General features: G+C 35.1%; 1 protein-coding gene across 1 annotated transcript; it reads right to left on the bottom strand.

Moving 5' to 3' along the window:
• Window positions 1-11977: 11977 nt before the first annotated feature.
• Window positions 11978-12835, bottom strand: LOC149822789 (putative CCR4-associated factor 1 homolog 10). The gene has a single exon (XM_089980382.1). It carries the CDS (start codon window positions 12833-12835, stop codon window positions 11978-11980), a length of 858 nt encoding a protein of 285 aa, XP_089836508.1.
• Between the last annotated feature and the right edge of the window lie 3662 nt (window positions 12836-16497).

Genomic DNA, 16497 nt, shown 5'->3' with positions numbered 1-16497 from the left:
GTTTGACATTGTAGATTGGATTACCTTGGTTCTAAGGTCTTGAAAAAAACATAAAAAAAGATAAGTCTATTTTACTTATGAATAATAAGATTACATTATGTTCATCTTGTGTAATCAACAAGATTCATAAATTTATCATTCAATAAGGCTAAATTGTTTGCTCAAGCTCTTGCACCAATACTGTTCCATGAAGGGTATACGTTTTATTTGTTGTTTGTTGATGATTTTTTAACATTTTTATGGTTATTCTCGCTTGTCAAGAAATCAAATGCTTTCACATGTTTTTATGAATTTGAAAAATATTGTTGAAAACCAAAATGAGAGCCAAACAAGGATATTTCATAGTGATGGTGGTAAACAATATGTTAACGACTATTTTATAATAATGTTTATCTTATTGTAGCATCAAACAATGGCGGTCTTGTCCTTATACTCATGAACATAATGGTGTAGTAGAAAAAATATCGTCATGTTGTTGAAATAGGCTTGACATTGTTGTCCCATGCATCCTTGGGCAATAGATTTTGGGCCAATGCCATTAAAATTTTAACTTATCTTATCAACAAGTTTCCTATATCTAATCTTAATAAAAAATCCTCATATAGGCTCATTCTCAAACGCGTATGAACATTTGAATTTTTTTGGGTGCACGTCTTATCCATATTTGGTCCCATATGATAATTTCAAACTTGCCCATAGGACTAAGTGTGAACACCCCAAATTTTTCAAAATCTTGTAAATATTCCCTTTTTGCCCCTGGCCCGCATTTTTTGAGTAAATTGAGTCAATTTCAAATTAAATTCTGGTTATTTCTCAGATTTTACTAGAATCCAAATTCATTTTATATATTTGACTCAATTTTGGATCCAGACCCAATGTTAAAATCCCAATCTAAGCCTCGTTATTCAATTTTCAAACTAAAATTACAAAAATGCCAAAAATAATTTTTGAAAGGCTCAAACAGTCCATCCGGTATCCATTTGGATCCACTGCTCTGTATTTCTCAATTCAAGGTTTAAAACTCGAATATTTCTTCAAAACCCGGATCAAAAACCCGTATTCTGAAGAAATTTTCAAAATTCAAATCCCAAATTCTTAAAAACCCATCTTTTTTGTAAATATTTTTTTAAAAACACAAAAAAATAGTTTTAAATCCCTTATTTTTCCTTCATTTTTTAGAGTTTTATTTCAAAAACACAAAAAATATAGAAAATATGAAGAAAAGAACAAAAAAAAATCAAAACACAAAGAAAATTACAAAAAAATGGTTTTAAAAACCTCTTTTGAGAAAATTATCTTTTAAAAGAGCCTTGTTTTTGAATTTTTGAAAAATTCCTGCGAACGGATTTCTGTTACGAAAGCTGCTCGCCTTCTCCTCCTTCACAAGCTCTCTCTCTCTCTCTCTCTCTCTCTCTCTATCGCTAACCCTCCAAGCGCTTCTCAATCCATCGACGATCGATCGAGCATCTTCTTCCTCTCCCGTTCATCTCCAACGACAACCCCTTCCAGAGTTTTCTTCTCCTCTCTATAAAATGGGCACAGAAGGGAAGCCCTCATCCATCGCTTCTTCACCAGCATTTTCCCTTCTCCCTATCGATCCGTCTTCACCATTGCACCTTCCTTCTTCTCCCTCTCTGATCAATCACGTTTCACCCCTCCACCCGAATCTCTTCTTCTCGATCCCTCTCCTCCTCTAGTTCTTCCTCTCAAGAGTTGGGGGAAGAAGTTTTGGCTCTCCCTCAGAACCTCCGCAAAACCACAGTAGGTATTCCTCTTCCCTTCCATTTTCACATTGATTTTTCCTATTTATCGCCCTTTCTTCCCATCTGTAAGAAAGTTCTTCATCTACACCTCTTTGTTAGGATTTGACACCCATTATATTTTTGTTTCTGTTGTGTTTTCCTGTTATTGTTTACCAAGAAGCAACATGCGTAGTATCGATTTGCCTCTAGCAATATCGACCTAGGCATTGCGATATCGATGGAATCTATGTATTCCTACATCCGATTTTCCCTTCTTTTAATCTTCCATTTATGATCTTCTTTGTTTATAGTTTTTCCTGTTTTCATTATCTTTTGATCTTAATTTTCTATAGATATTATTGATTTCTTATTTTTCATCTACAAGTTACTTCTGATCTTCTTGCTTCAAGTCCCCGTTTAGATATTAGATCCAATGATTCTTCATCATTTTATTTTATTTTATTTTTATTTATTTTGCTTTATGAAATGCATTTCAGTCGTATAATGTTTCTTGTGTTTTAGATCCAATCCAGATCTATTTGCTTTTGATGCGATTCAACATCTCTCTTTTGGTCTCATCCACAAAGATCTATTTGAGATTCTGTAGTCCATGCCTTGCATGTTAAGTTGTTGGTGATATTCTTCATACATTAGCATTTGATTGCTTCTGTGTTTAATGTTACAACATTTGCAGTGGTTAGGCACCTTTTTTTTTATTATGACATTAGTTGGAAGCCCCAACGTGATGAAACTTTCATCGCTCGTAGGATCTGATCTCTGTGTGTGCTGACAGTCGAATAAAAAAAACTTTAGGTAATTCAAGATGAATGCCAAGAGATATGGTCTTGCCCAAAATATGGGCATAGAATGCTAATCAAACTGCTATTTTCTCCATTTCCCTGTGTTAATAGCTTCAATACATTATATTGGGATCCTTCTGTTTTCTTGTAAATTCCTGATTTATGACTTTGATCAGTTTGTCAATGTTTTCGGGTCCTATGCTGCGTTTTGGTTGATAATGGTTAGTGATTCGCCAAAACTTGGGAGATCGATCTGTTGTGCGTTAAGCAGTCAGGATCGACCTACTATGTTGTTGAACAATGCTTGATCCATAGGTGAATTCAATCTCTGGTGATCCAAAACCAGATAGCATAGGTACATGTATTCCCTCTGCTGCAATCTATCTTGAATTCATGCTCCTGTTTACTACATAAATTTGGGGATTAGCATCCTCTCCTAGGTGATCTGTTCCCTGAAATAATTGCCCCATTGATTTTTTTTCCTTTATATATACTTATAGAAATTAAAATTCCCAAAGATTTGTCTTGTTTCCAGAAATTTTCTGTATTTAAATGGGTTTCGGCATTACAGTGGAATGATGTAGCTGGAGGCACCATCGGCAGGGGTCATCGTGACCACCTTGTTGTGCTAGCCTCTGCAACTGGAAACATATGTCCCACAGTTTGAAGCTGCGTCTGGATGTATGTTTGTGGTGGATGCTTGCCTGCCTACTGTGGAAAATCACAACATGAAGGACTCAAATCTATCTATGATAGAATTAGTACAACGCCTAGTTTTGTCTTAAAAACTTCAGGTTCAAATATGACCGATCTTCACGAGAGTCAGAGGTCGAAGAATGGCTACTGGGAAATTGAGGAATTAGGCTATTTTCCTTCTTTATTTAGGAATATGAATCTCAATTTCCGCTGATCTCAGGTAGGCAACCCTTCCCCTTTACGCTTCTCTGTAAAATCTCCATTTACAACATCCATTATTGATTTTATTTTTGTTGCCTCTGAATTGCGATATTAATGGAATGATCCCATTCTAACACATATATAGTTTTTTTTGTAATTTATTTATAGGTCTTCTTGTTCTGTAGATTTGTTCATGTTGCTTAGATCCAGTAAGCTTGTGTGATTCATCATCGATTATTCATTCACATTATATGTTTTATAAATTTGAATTGCATTTGCTAAATCCAATGATATCTTGTTTTTCCCAGCATGTCATTAAACACCAGATCCACATGGGGATTTCATTACATCAATAGCATCTCATCATATGAAAAAGCTGCATCTCACGCCTATTCTTTATCAAATTTTAGCATAGGTGTTTCCTGCTAGGTTCTGCGATTTCATCAGATGTATTGGTTCTTACCCCTGTTACATTTGATATAACTTTCTCATTTTGCTACACTTGTGCCTCTTGATCTACTGTGCTGGTCACCCCTACATCGACACAACTGCTGCTATGAAATCCAAGAGATTTGTGTCGTTAATAAATCGGAGATGATATGCTCTGTTCATTGATTTTCTTGTTTACAATCTGTTAGTCTATTTTCAGGAATTAGATCAAATACATATATTGCCTTCTTGTCTCTCTTTTAGCAAATTCTCCTGTTGTGGCATAAGCACAATAAAAAGCATGCGGAAGCTTTCACAGATACACTACAACCCCTCTCATTGATTATAACCAAGGGTTTCAAGTCTCAAGTGCATCTGCATTAATGCAATCTGCAGTACAATGGTGGTTCCCCTCATGTTAATCTTGTTGATCATCAGTTGATTGACATTTCTAAAGATATTTCTGTAAGTCTTTCTGATAAAAAGCAAGAACACTAGAGATGATCTTAAGCTCCCCACCGATGAGGCCCTTCTTGCCTGGATCAAAGAAAGAATTGATAAAGGCTAGGGGTCTCGTGGTAATTAAGATGTCTGCCATGAGTGAGAAGCAAAAGTTGTGCTCTCAAGGATATCAGACCTAATGTATACTCAGAAAGGTCATCACTTTAAGTGCAAGCACGTTGTTTCCTGCATTCTGATATATCGCATATGTAGCTGACTGGAATCAGCTTGCTGTGGCGGTTTGAGGAATCTTGATAAGTTGATTGAAGCCACGTTGACACGTGTCACACTGAAGTTGTGTTCTCTACACTATTATCTTCACATTCAATACTTCCACCACTTTGGGAATCAATAGCAGGATATCTAGAGGTATGTTCTTCCAGAACTTTATCTGCCTTTGTAAGAAAATTAGAATCAGAGCAGTCGATAGATATGGTCAGATTATCCAATTACATAATCTTAATCTTGCCCATGTTCCCACAGTAGTCATCCCCAGACAGAATTCCCATATGCTCGTTACAGACTTTAGGTGTTTCTTCTTCTTCTCCCATTTTTTTTTAGATACCAATTGTAAATTAGACTCAGATCTATTATCAAACTCTTCTGTAATGCTTGTCAAAATGTTTTCATATTTCATGCCCATCAAACTTATAAAGTGATCTCAAATTGTGCCAAACTGAATTTCTGTATTGAATTTGATCCAATTCAGAAATTGTCGAGTATTAACCCTTCACTACTATGTCTTGCAATATCTTCAACCACTACACTTTTCAGAGCATCTCCACTATCACTCAACACCCTTTATATCCACTGCATTGTGTATATCACTTGCTTATCTCCCTGTTGCGTTCCCATGTTATCCTGTAATTTCATAGTGTACCCCGCATTTTACACCTGTTCACTGCATATCAGGTATATCGCATCCACCGCACTAAGTTTGAGCATAGCATCTGTTCCATTTCCTTTTACTTTCTGCATTTCCAATCCCCTGCAATTCATCATTCACCTCACTTCCAGCCACTTCCTTGCATATACTAGGAAGTTGTTGCAATATGCATATCACAAACATCCTTCAAAACGCACTTTGCTAACATCCGCTTGACAAATATCACAAACATCCTTCAAAACACACTTTGCTAACATCCGCTTGAAAATTGTCCTATGGATGCACTTTGCTAACACTTGTTGTAAGTTTCTTGACAAATACGTTATACTTGATGAAAATTACACTGCAAATATATGTTTGTTTGTTGTCTGTAAATCATCCTTCAAAACGCACTTTGCTAACATCCGCAATATTTGTCATGAGTTAACCTCATTACACATACGTTCACTTTCATCTACTGGATATTACAGTCCTGTAGGCATTCATAGCATTTACATGAAGATATGGTCCCTTAGACATTCATAGCATTCATAAGATGCTATAGCTCCTCAAGTAGTCCCACATATACTTCTCATTAGACATATATACTTTCTCATTAGCTTAGTACACTACATATATTCTAAATATATGCTTTCTCATCATCATAAGACATTGCATATGCATTCTCATTAGCATTCAAACATCATCATATATACATTTTAGTTGTAACGTAGCCTTTGAATTTCTCTTCATACTTTGTGTTTTGCTTTAAACTAACCCTATTTTGCAGGAATCTATGGAAAACATTGCTTTTCTTTCTTAGTTTAGGGACTTTCTAAGTCAATGTTGAAATAGATAGACATCAATGAGAATTTTATATTCCTAACTTAGATTAGAAAGCATGAGCATGTAAATATCATGAATTATTTGTTTCATATGATTTTCCTTTTATTTCGAAAATTCAACACGAATGGCATGTGCACCATTCTAATAAAAGGTGATTAAATCCTATGTTGATGATTTGTATCAATGACCATAGTCAATGTGTGAACAAAACTTAGGATTTTCATCTTTTATGGAGTAACACTGGATCCACACTGAGTCTCTTTTCAAAAATCATCATATTTCTAAATATTTTTCTCCTTTACCAGAGTTTAACTTAAAATTAACTCAAAATGTATATCAATGGCCATAGTCAAGATATATTGAGAGTTAATTTCATTTTAAACTCTATAAAGACACCAAAAATGTGTTTTATTCTTCACTTGAATTTAAATACGATTATTATATAATACATCTTATGACCATAGTCAAAGATGTATTATATCTTCAATCTTATTTCAATTCATTTAAAGAATGAAATATGCTTTTCAAATGTTCAATTTTTCAAAAATTCTTTAATTCATTTCATCATTTAGAATAAAATCACATCATATTTTCAGATTATTTCAAAATTTTCTTCAAAAATCAAGTGATTTTGAGACAATCCTTCAAATATCTTCTTCATTTCTCAAATTAATCTTCAATTCTTATTCATAAATTCAAATTCATCTTCATATTCTCAATTCTATTTTACTTCAAAATTCAACATCCCAATTTCAAAGTTTAATTTAACTTTGAAATTTCAAATTCAAAAATTCAATTTTCAACTCAAATCAAATTTCAGAGTTCAATTCAGCTTTGAAATTCCAAATTCATTTTCAGGACCAGAATTCAATTTTAAATTTAATTTAATATTCAAAATCAAATTTCAAAGTTCAATTCAACTTTGAAATTTCTTGATTCATCTCCTGATTTTAAAATTCAAGTTTGAAAATCAAGTTTTATTCTCTATCCTTCTTCCCAAATTTCAAAAATTGATCTAGGATTTCATAAATCCAATTTCAAGTTCTATCTAGGTTTCCAAAATCCAAATCTATCTTCAAATTTTATTTGGATTTCTCAAATCTAATTTCAAAATTCTATCTGGGTTCTCAAAATCCAATTTTATTCTCAAATCCCATCTAGATTTCCAAAGCCCAAACCCATCTTCGGATCTCATCTGGATTTCCAAAATCCAGATCCATCTTCAAATCTCATCTGAATTTCCAAAATCCAGATCCATCTTCTAATTCCATATTTGACTCCAGATTTCAAATCCAATTCCATTTTTAGATCCCATCTGAACTTCGTAAATTCAATTCTATTTTAAAAATTCCATTCGAATTTCTTAAATTCAAATTCCATTCTGATTTCAAACCTTAAATCTGGAATTCAATTCCAGTTCCAAATTCAATCTCAATTTCAAATTCCAAATTCAAAGTTCATTTTGACTTTAAAAACTCATTTTTTACTTCAAAAATTCTATCTCAGTTTCAAATCTCCCCCTTTTCTTCATTTCTTTATTTCAATATTTATTTTCAAATCTTTGATTATCCCAAAACTTAGAATTTCAAATCTCTTTCAAGCCTATTTTCAAGTTCTAAGTTAGATTCAAACCCTTCAAAAACCATTTCTTCACTATATTTTCAAAATTATTTGGAAAATCACAAGATTTCTAAATCATTCTTCTAAAAAACATACATTTCTGCATTCACATTGCACAAGAATGATTCTTTATGCATTTAGACTTAGAATAAATTTTTAGATAATATTTTAGCAAAGCAAAAGGGCATAAATTTGATCCTTGGTTCAATTACCCTTGGTAAAGGTGCCAGGAACGGTCGAACCTTGTACCGACCAGCGAATCTTGTCTTTCCATTTTTCCCACAAATTTTCAAAACGGAGGCGAGTAATTTCAAAACATTTTTCAAAATTAAGGTCAAGTGAGACCTTTGCAAAAGAGTTTCTCTCTTCTTTATTTTTTTCTCTCTCTTATTTTCTATCTTTTATTCCTCTTTAAAAAAAGAAAAGAGGTTAGAAAGGCAAAGAAAAGGAAAAGAGGAAATCAAGAAGAAAAATTTTGCAATAACACACTAAGCTCTATGATTTTTTGGGACTATAAAGGTTGCCTATGTTATGACCCAATAACTGTAAATACCTTTGTCACAATGCATGTTGTCTTTGATGAATATAAATTTTTTAATATTAGAAAAAAACCTTCTCACATCTCAAGAAGTGTAAATTTGGATTCAAAAACAAAAAGTCACTCCTCCTAAAAGTCCAACACAGGTTCTACCTTTAGTCCCAGTTCTTTTGCTTAATCTCATAGGTTACCATTGAATTGTCGTACATAATCAGAGTAGTGAACTATCCACCAACCTACCTAATGAAATGTCTAAGAGTCGCCTAATTGTCTCACATCTAACAGGCTAACTCCTATCTTTGAATCACAACCTGAGCCTAAAATTCTCATATCAGTCCAGCCTAGTCAACCAAGTGGATCCAATGAACAGTGGCCATGCTCTAGAATCTCATCTTCAAGTTTAAATTTTATAGTTGATCTCTCCCATCAAGTTCCATCCCATAATGAAACTATCAAACCTAGGTGTTACTTCTTGGAACAAAATATCTTATTGCTATCTTGAGTGGGGTGAGCCAAGAAGAGCAAGAATCATACTCGTTCTAACAGGCTCTCACTGAATCTAACTGACATCAAGTCATGGAAGATGAAGTCAAGGCCCTACATCAAAACTAAACCTTAGCCCTTGTAACTCCAAAAACGGCTACAAATCTAGTTATGTGTAAAAGAATTTATAAGATTAAAAAGCATTACAATGGAACCAAAGCCAGATATACAATTTGTATTGCTACCAAGGGGTACAATCAATAGGAAGGAGTTGATTACTTTGAAACATCTAGCTCAGTTATTAAACCTACATCAATTCAGTTGGTTCTCTCTATTGCAGTCAGTTTAGGGTGGTCGATCTATTAATTTGTTGCAATAATTCCTTCCTTCATGGTATGCTATAAGAGGAGGTGAAGATGAGTCAACCTCTTAGCTTTGAAAATAAGAGTCATCAAAACTTTATGTGCAAACTTAACCATGATATCTATGATTTAAAACATACTCCTAGGATGTGATTTGAAAGATTGCGCATTTATTTGAAAAAGTTGCGGTTTACAGAATCAAAGGCTGACCCATCCCTATTTATCTGTCATAAAAAAGGTATACATACGTTTATTTTATTTTATGTTGATGATATTATTGTTACAGGCAACTCATGTAAAAATATTAAGCAGATTATACAGAGTTTTGGATAAATTTCCTATCAAAAATCTGGGCCATTTACACTACTTCCTTAGAATAGAAGTTTCTTATGAAGCCTTTGGAATTTTGCTCTATGAGAAAAAAATATATTATAGATCTCTTGTTGAAAACAGAGATGATAGATTGTAAACCAGTTGTCATTCTAGTTGCACCAAATATGATTTTATCCAAGCATGGAGGAATATTATTAGAAAACACCACTCAACACATTAGCATAGTTGGTGCCTTATAACATAGCACTTTTATTAAACATGATATATTACATATTAAGTTAATAAAGTTTGTAAATTTATGTATGAGCCAAATCAGGATAATTGGGGTCATATAAAAAGGATATTGCGTTGTCTTAAAGGAACCATTAATTTTGTCCCACAGATTGAGAAGTTTTTTTGAAGTTATCTGTGTTTTTTTATACTGATTAGGCTGGATGCCCGAATGATCACGAATCTACTAGTAGTTATTTAACTTATATATGAACCAATTTATTGTATTTTAGCTCTCTCAAACAACGTGCAATTATTGGGTCTTGTATTGGAGCAAAATATAAAGTTATTGCAGGTGCTGCATTTAAACTTGTCTGGCTAGAACAACTAATGACAAAATTGGATATTCTTCCGGTATTCCAATTGTGTGATGTGATAAACTAGGTGTTACATATTTGGCTGCAAATCTTGTCTTTTAAAGGAGAAAATGATTCTCATTTTGTGTAGAAAAATGTTTTCAAAGGAGAAATTGAAGTTCAATTTGTTTCTTTCTAAGATCAAGTTGCAGACATCTTGATCAAGCCATTAGCTAGCCCAAAGTTTAATCACTTTAGGAACAACCTCAACCTCATGAAATTTGGGTTAAGGGGGCATGCTAAAATAATAGATCCACATCTAAAGAAGATGTCCAAGACTCCTCAAGAAGGAACGCGCAAGAGTATTTGTATGGATCTATACAATAATATTTCTAAAAAGCTACTTGACGAAGTGGCTTGTGAGAAGAAGAAGCTTGAACTAAATAAGACTCCTACACGATAAAGATCTCACATCAATTATGACTATCATATTTGTAAGCACTTTAAGGAGATTGAAATTAATAAAATGAAATCTTATTTAAATAAAGAGAGTCACACTCCTCTCTGCATGAATTAAGAGAGAGAGTTTCGTAAACATAAGTCAAGCTGGTCACGTTAAAATGCGTGTTCCCTGTGTATGCATGTTCCCTGTTCCATATGTGTGAACTTTCTTTTCATATTGGACATACTTTTACATAATCAGATTCATACTTGCTTCCGGCTCAAATTCGAATTGTGATGTGGAAACCTATATTGAATCTAAAAGTCTGATTGTTAATGGAAAACACCTTCATATACCAAATCCGATTATATATATATATATATATATAGTTTTGGCTTCGATCAAGTATCCAACCCCGTTATGAACGGTTGACATCCATAGCTCTTAGTATCAGTGAGAATAAGGCAACAGATCTCTTATAGGCTTAATGACAAAATATTAAAGAGCACGAAGTGACAGCAGCCACACTTTTGTGAGAAATTGAAATTTTTTGTTTTTCTCACATTTGCACTTGCAAAACATTGGCAAAAAATATGAATTAATTTAAAAAAATAAATATAGTTTTAGGTCATATAAAAACAAATATCATGACAAAATCATGATACTTGTTTATCGATACTATAATCATATTTTGGAGTTGAAATGGTGACCAAAATATCATATGAGATTTTTGTGATATTTTAAAAATATCGTGGATATTTATCATAAAATTTAAGGGCTATTGTGGTTTAATTTCTCACATAAACCTTGAAATTGAACAGGCCTACGGACAACATAGATTCCTTGATGAGGGGGTGTCAACAGGTAAGGTTTGACACGGAGACCCAAACTCAAAGGGTTAGTTATAATCTGGGTCATACTGGAAGAGTTTGATTAATATATGGAGTAGACTATGATTTGTGAATTTTATTACCAGACCCTGAACCAACCGGAGTTCAGATTAAGATTCATATTCTTTCAATATAAAAAACATAAAAAATATTATTTTACTGGGTATAGTTTGGGTCTGAATCATGTAATCCTTATAGGACCTAGGTATGGATTTTCTTATTTTGGCTCCTATTGGACTCGATTCCAGACCCGGTACCAACACCTCAAATCAGATTCAGGTGTCTGAACCATTTTCAACACCATCCACAGCAATAAAGTTAAGCCTTGGTAAGATTGTCGTTAGTTTGTAAAGATGTCAACATTGGAACCCCAAAAGGCAAAGAACAAGCTGATCTTGACGTTTATATGATAACTTCCCGTCTTTGGTCTGACTTTTTTCTGTTGGCAAAGAACAAGCTTTCTTCTGTACCACCACCAAGAAAAAAGAAATCAAACGAAACCAATGCATGGAGCACGACATTGAGATGGCAGTGATCTGAGGTCTTGAAGATGAAGCTTGATGGAGAACAACAAAACACAAACATACCAGGAGAAAAGAAAAGACACCAACTACTGCAAGAAACTAAAACCTTTCAAGAAAATTCTCTCTCTCTCTCCACTTTTCAGACCCAATTGACCCCGTAGATCACATTGACATGATTCTGCGGAATGCCGTTGGGAAAGTATCGATTCTTCAACGCCATGAATGTTCGCATCGTTATAAGGCTGCCGTTCCAACCCTGTTGGAAAATGACCATCAGCAGCCTTCTCATCCCAGGTAACATCGAGACATCATCCATTCTGTCCGATAACCTGCAGAAGACCATCAGGAATCCGGCGAAATCATCCATTTCCCCCGAGAAGCCGCAGGCGATCATCAGGTACGTCATGTCGTACAACCTTGGGAAGAAGAATCTCACCCACCTCAGGTAGTCTTGCCGCGTGTAACACACGTGCCCCCAGACGACCTTCAGCATCCAGCATAATTTAAAGAACACCCCTAACACCACCCACGTGATGCCGTCATTCATGAACAAGCCTGAGCACCTGAACTCGGAGCCGAGGACGTTGAGGTCGATGTTGTTCTGCAGGTTAACGTCGACATTGATGCCACACTCAGTCAGATACTGCCGGAAGTCAGCGCTGATCTCATTTGGGGAGTTGGCGACCTTGACGTGGAACGCCCAGACGAACATCTCGCCGGTGTGGGGGTGGGTGGGGAGGTTGCCGTGCTCGTCGGAGAAGGTGAGGCCGATCTCCAAGAGGCGTACTCGGCCGGTGTTGATGTTTTCAGCGATGTGGGCGTAGATGGTGTCCGTTGTGTTTTCGCCCTCGGGCATCAATAAGAGGTCGCGGCTGGCTTTGGTGAAGATGGGATGCATGGTGACGTAGGGGTAGTTGTCGATTATGTGGTCTCGGATATACTCCATCTCTAAGTGGACGTTGTGAGCCCGGACGTTCACAACTGTGTCATGTTCCATGGCGTACGTAAATGCCAAGAAAATGAAAGAAGGAAGAGGGCAAGAAGGCAGGGAAGGGATCACCCAACAAGTCTCTCTCTCTCTCTCTCTCTCTCTCTCTCTCGTGAAAAAGTGAAATGCCAAGAAAATGAAAGAAGGCAAGAAGGCAGGGAAGGGTTTACCGAACAGGTCTCGCTCTCTCTCTCTCGTGAAAAAGTGAAATGCCAGGAAAATAAAAGAAGAGAGCAAGAAGGCAGTGAAGGGTTTACCGAACAGGTCTCTTTCTCTCTCTCTCTCTCTCTCTCTTGAAAATGTGAAATGCGAAGAAAATGAAAGAAGAGAGCAAGAGGGATGTCTGTCTCTATCTATCTCTGTGGATATATAGGTTAATTTTGGGTGGCGATGATGGTACTAGTACTTGGCTTCTTGATTATACTGTTACACTCCACAGCGAGAGAGAGAGTTTGAAGGGAGTACTCTATAACGAGGTCAGATAAGGTGATATAGCTAGGCACCAAACTTTTGTGCTTTGAAATCTTGGCCGTCGCAGCCTTCATCTATTTGTAACCGTAACATCATCAGGTTTTTTGTGGACCATAGATTACACAAAATGAACGGTTGTGATGAAGTGACACGGATGGTGGTGATTTTTGACACCACCAAAAATTTGTGGTCTGAAGTTTACAAGTCAAGCCCCACTGCACATATCACATGGAGAACGGTAGACGCGATTCAGCTGAGGTGTTGGGTGGGGATTCAGTATGACCCGATCTGCCGTCGTGTTTTCTTGTCCTATCATATGGTAAGACAACCATTAATGTTGGTCTTGAATCTTTGATGCCTCCTCTAAAGTTGGGTTCCACATCCCCTATATCATCTACCATCTTCATACCAATCTTAAACATTATTATTCAAGTTGTTTTGATAAAATCTAACCCTATAGATGGATTCAGCATGGCCACTTTAATAAGAATTTTCTTTGGATTGTATATTTTGAACAAAATCAAGTGTTTTATTAATTACACAATATTGTATTTTGTCAACCGTTTATTTTTGTATCACCAAAAATCTTGCAAACAAATTGAATTTCAGCAATTTAAATTGCAATTTTTTGCTAAAAAAATGATGTAGATCACATTCCGATTTTATGAAAACAAATTGCATTAATAAAATCCCAATAAGGGTTACGAAGATATGGATAACATAGGGTATGAGGAACAGATTTGCTCTAACAACCTTTTTTTTTGTGCACCTTTCAGAATTTTATCTAGCAGGAGGGGTTGATGATGTTAGTTTTGAGTTTGCAGTAAAACGAGAGCAGATCAGGTGATAAGAATTATCACCGTTGGTTGGTATTGGGGCATCGCCCGTGTCTATTGTTGTTAATTTATGAGTGTCAACTGGTTGGACCTCTGCCAAAATGTATGGGTTAAGAGTTCAGACTTGGATTGGGCTAGCTAGAAGGCATCAATATCATATCTGAATTGAGATATAATCAGATTTTTAATTAGAAAAACCATACCCGGACCTGATAAAGATTATAAAAACTTGGCCCAAGTTATACTCAGAAAAATAATAACTTTAGGGTTACTAATTTTAAAAAATTGCAAACCTAATCCTGTTGGATCCAAGTTTAATATAAAATTTCATAAAACATACCCGGGTTGTTTAATAATCAAACCTCATGAGTCCAAACAAAATAATTAAATCTTATAGTATCTCTCTCACCAAGTTCCATCCTAGGATGGAACTATCAAACTAAGTTTAGTTTTTTGAAACAAAATATCATATTGCTCTCTTGAGTGAGGTGAGCCCAGAAGATCAAGAGTGTTCAATCAGGCTCTCATTGAACCTAAGTGACATCAGGCCACAGAAGAAGAAGTCAAGGCCCTACATCAAAACTAGACCTAAGCCTTTGTCTTTCCAAAAAATACTACAAATCTAATTAGGTGTAAATAGATTTATAAGATTAAAAGGCATTACAATATAACCATAGCCAAATATAAAATTTGTTTTATTAGCAAAGGGTAATATCAACATAAGGGAGTTGATTACTTTGAAACATTAAGACCAGTTATTAAACCTATATCAATTAGAATGGTTCTCTCTATTGCAGTCAATTTAGGATGGTTGATCCATTAGTTGGACATAAATAAAGCCTTCCATCATGGTATGCTGCAAGAGGATTTGAATATGAGTAATTCTCCTAACCTTAAAAATAAGTCATCCAAACTTTGTGTGCAAACTTAACCGTGCTTTTTATGATTTAAAGAGACTCCTAAGATGTGGTTTGAAGGACTAAAGTTAGGGTTTACAGAATTAAAAGTTGATCTATCCTTATTTATCTATAATAAAAAAATGGTATATATATTTGTTCTATTTTATATTGATGATATTATTATTATTGAAAACTCATGTAAAAATAGTAAGCAGATTATACAAGATTTTGGATGCAAATTTCCTATCAAAGACCTGGGCACTCTGCACCACTTTCTTAGAATAAAAGTTGCTCATGAAGCCTCAAGAATTGTTCCCTGTCAGAGAAAATATATTATAGACCTCTTGCTCAAAATAGAGATGATAGATTGTAAACTAGTTGTTACTCTAGCAGCACCAAAGGTAATTTTATCCAAGCACGGAGGAGCATTACTAGTAAAGACCACTCAATACGTGAGCATAGTTGGAGCCTTACAATATATCCCTTTTATTAGACCTGATATTGCATATTCAATCAATATAGTCTATCAGTTTATAGATAAACCACATCAAGATCATTGGGCTCATAGAAAAAGGATTCTGCATTGTCTTAAAGGAACCATTAATTTTGACTTATGAATCAAGAAGTCATCTTTTTTGTAGTTATTTGCATTTTCTTAAAGCCTCAAGAATTGTGCTCAGTTAGATAAAATATATTATAGACCTCTTGCTCAAAATAGAGATGACAAATTGTAAATCGTTGTCACTCTAGCTGCACCAAATGTGATTTTATCAAAGCATAGAGGAACATTACTATAAAGCACCACTCGAGAGCATAGCTGGCACCTTATAATATATCACTTTTACTAGACTCGGTATTGCATATTAAGTCAATAAAGTCTGTCAATTTATACATGAATCAAATCAAGATCATTGGGCTCATAGAAAAAGAATTCTATGTCATCTAAAAAACCCCATTAATTTTGACCTATAAATCAAGAAGTTGTATTTTTGTAGTAATTTGTGTTTTTTGAAACTGATCGTGCAAGATGCTCTACAAGTGATTATCTGACTTATATAAGAATCAATTTATTGTCTTGTAACACCACCAAACAACATATAACTGTTAGGTCAAGTACAAAAGCAGAATATAAAGCTATTGTAGGTATTGTATCTAAACTTGTCTAGTTAAAACAACCAATGGTAGAACGGAATGTTCTTCCCTATGGTTTTCTAATTGTGAGATGTGATAACATAGGTGCTACATATCTGGTTACAAATCTAATGGGGTCCCTATTTTTCCTCGGTCTATTGCCATCCCCAAATAAGGATTGGGGAGCAAGCGGGGATTGGGGCAGGGGGGAAGCGTAAGTCCATCCCGACCTCCATCCCTGCACGGGTATTGATTTTAACCCACATCCCCATTTCATGTCCTCCATCCTCAGTCCAAATAGGGCGAAGCAGAGTGGGGCCCCATTTCCCCCGGT

This window comes from Nuphar pumila, chromosome 11 (assembly GCF_984573655.1).
Source record: "Nuphar pumila chromosome 11, dmNupPumi1.hap1.1, whole genome shotgun sequence".
Classification (NCBI taxonomy): domain Eukaryota; kingdom Viridiplantae; phylum Streptophyta; class Magnoliopsida; order Nymphaeales; family Nymphaeaceae; genus Nuphar; species Nuphar pumila.
Note: the sequence above shows the minus strand (reverse complement) of the source record. Positions and strands in the feature narration are given on the sequence as shown.

What these genes read in the sequence shown, in the direction of transcription:
- LOC149822789 (XM_089980382.1), bottom strand. Translation starts at nt 12,835, where the DNA reads ATGGAACATGACACAGTTGTGAACGTCCGGGCTCACAACGTCCACTTA.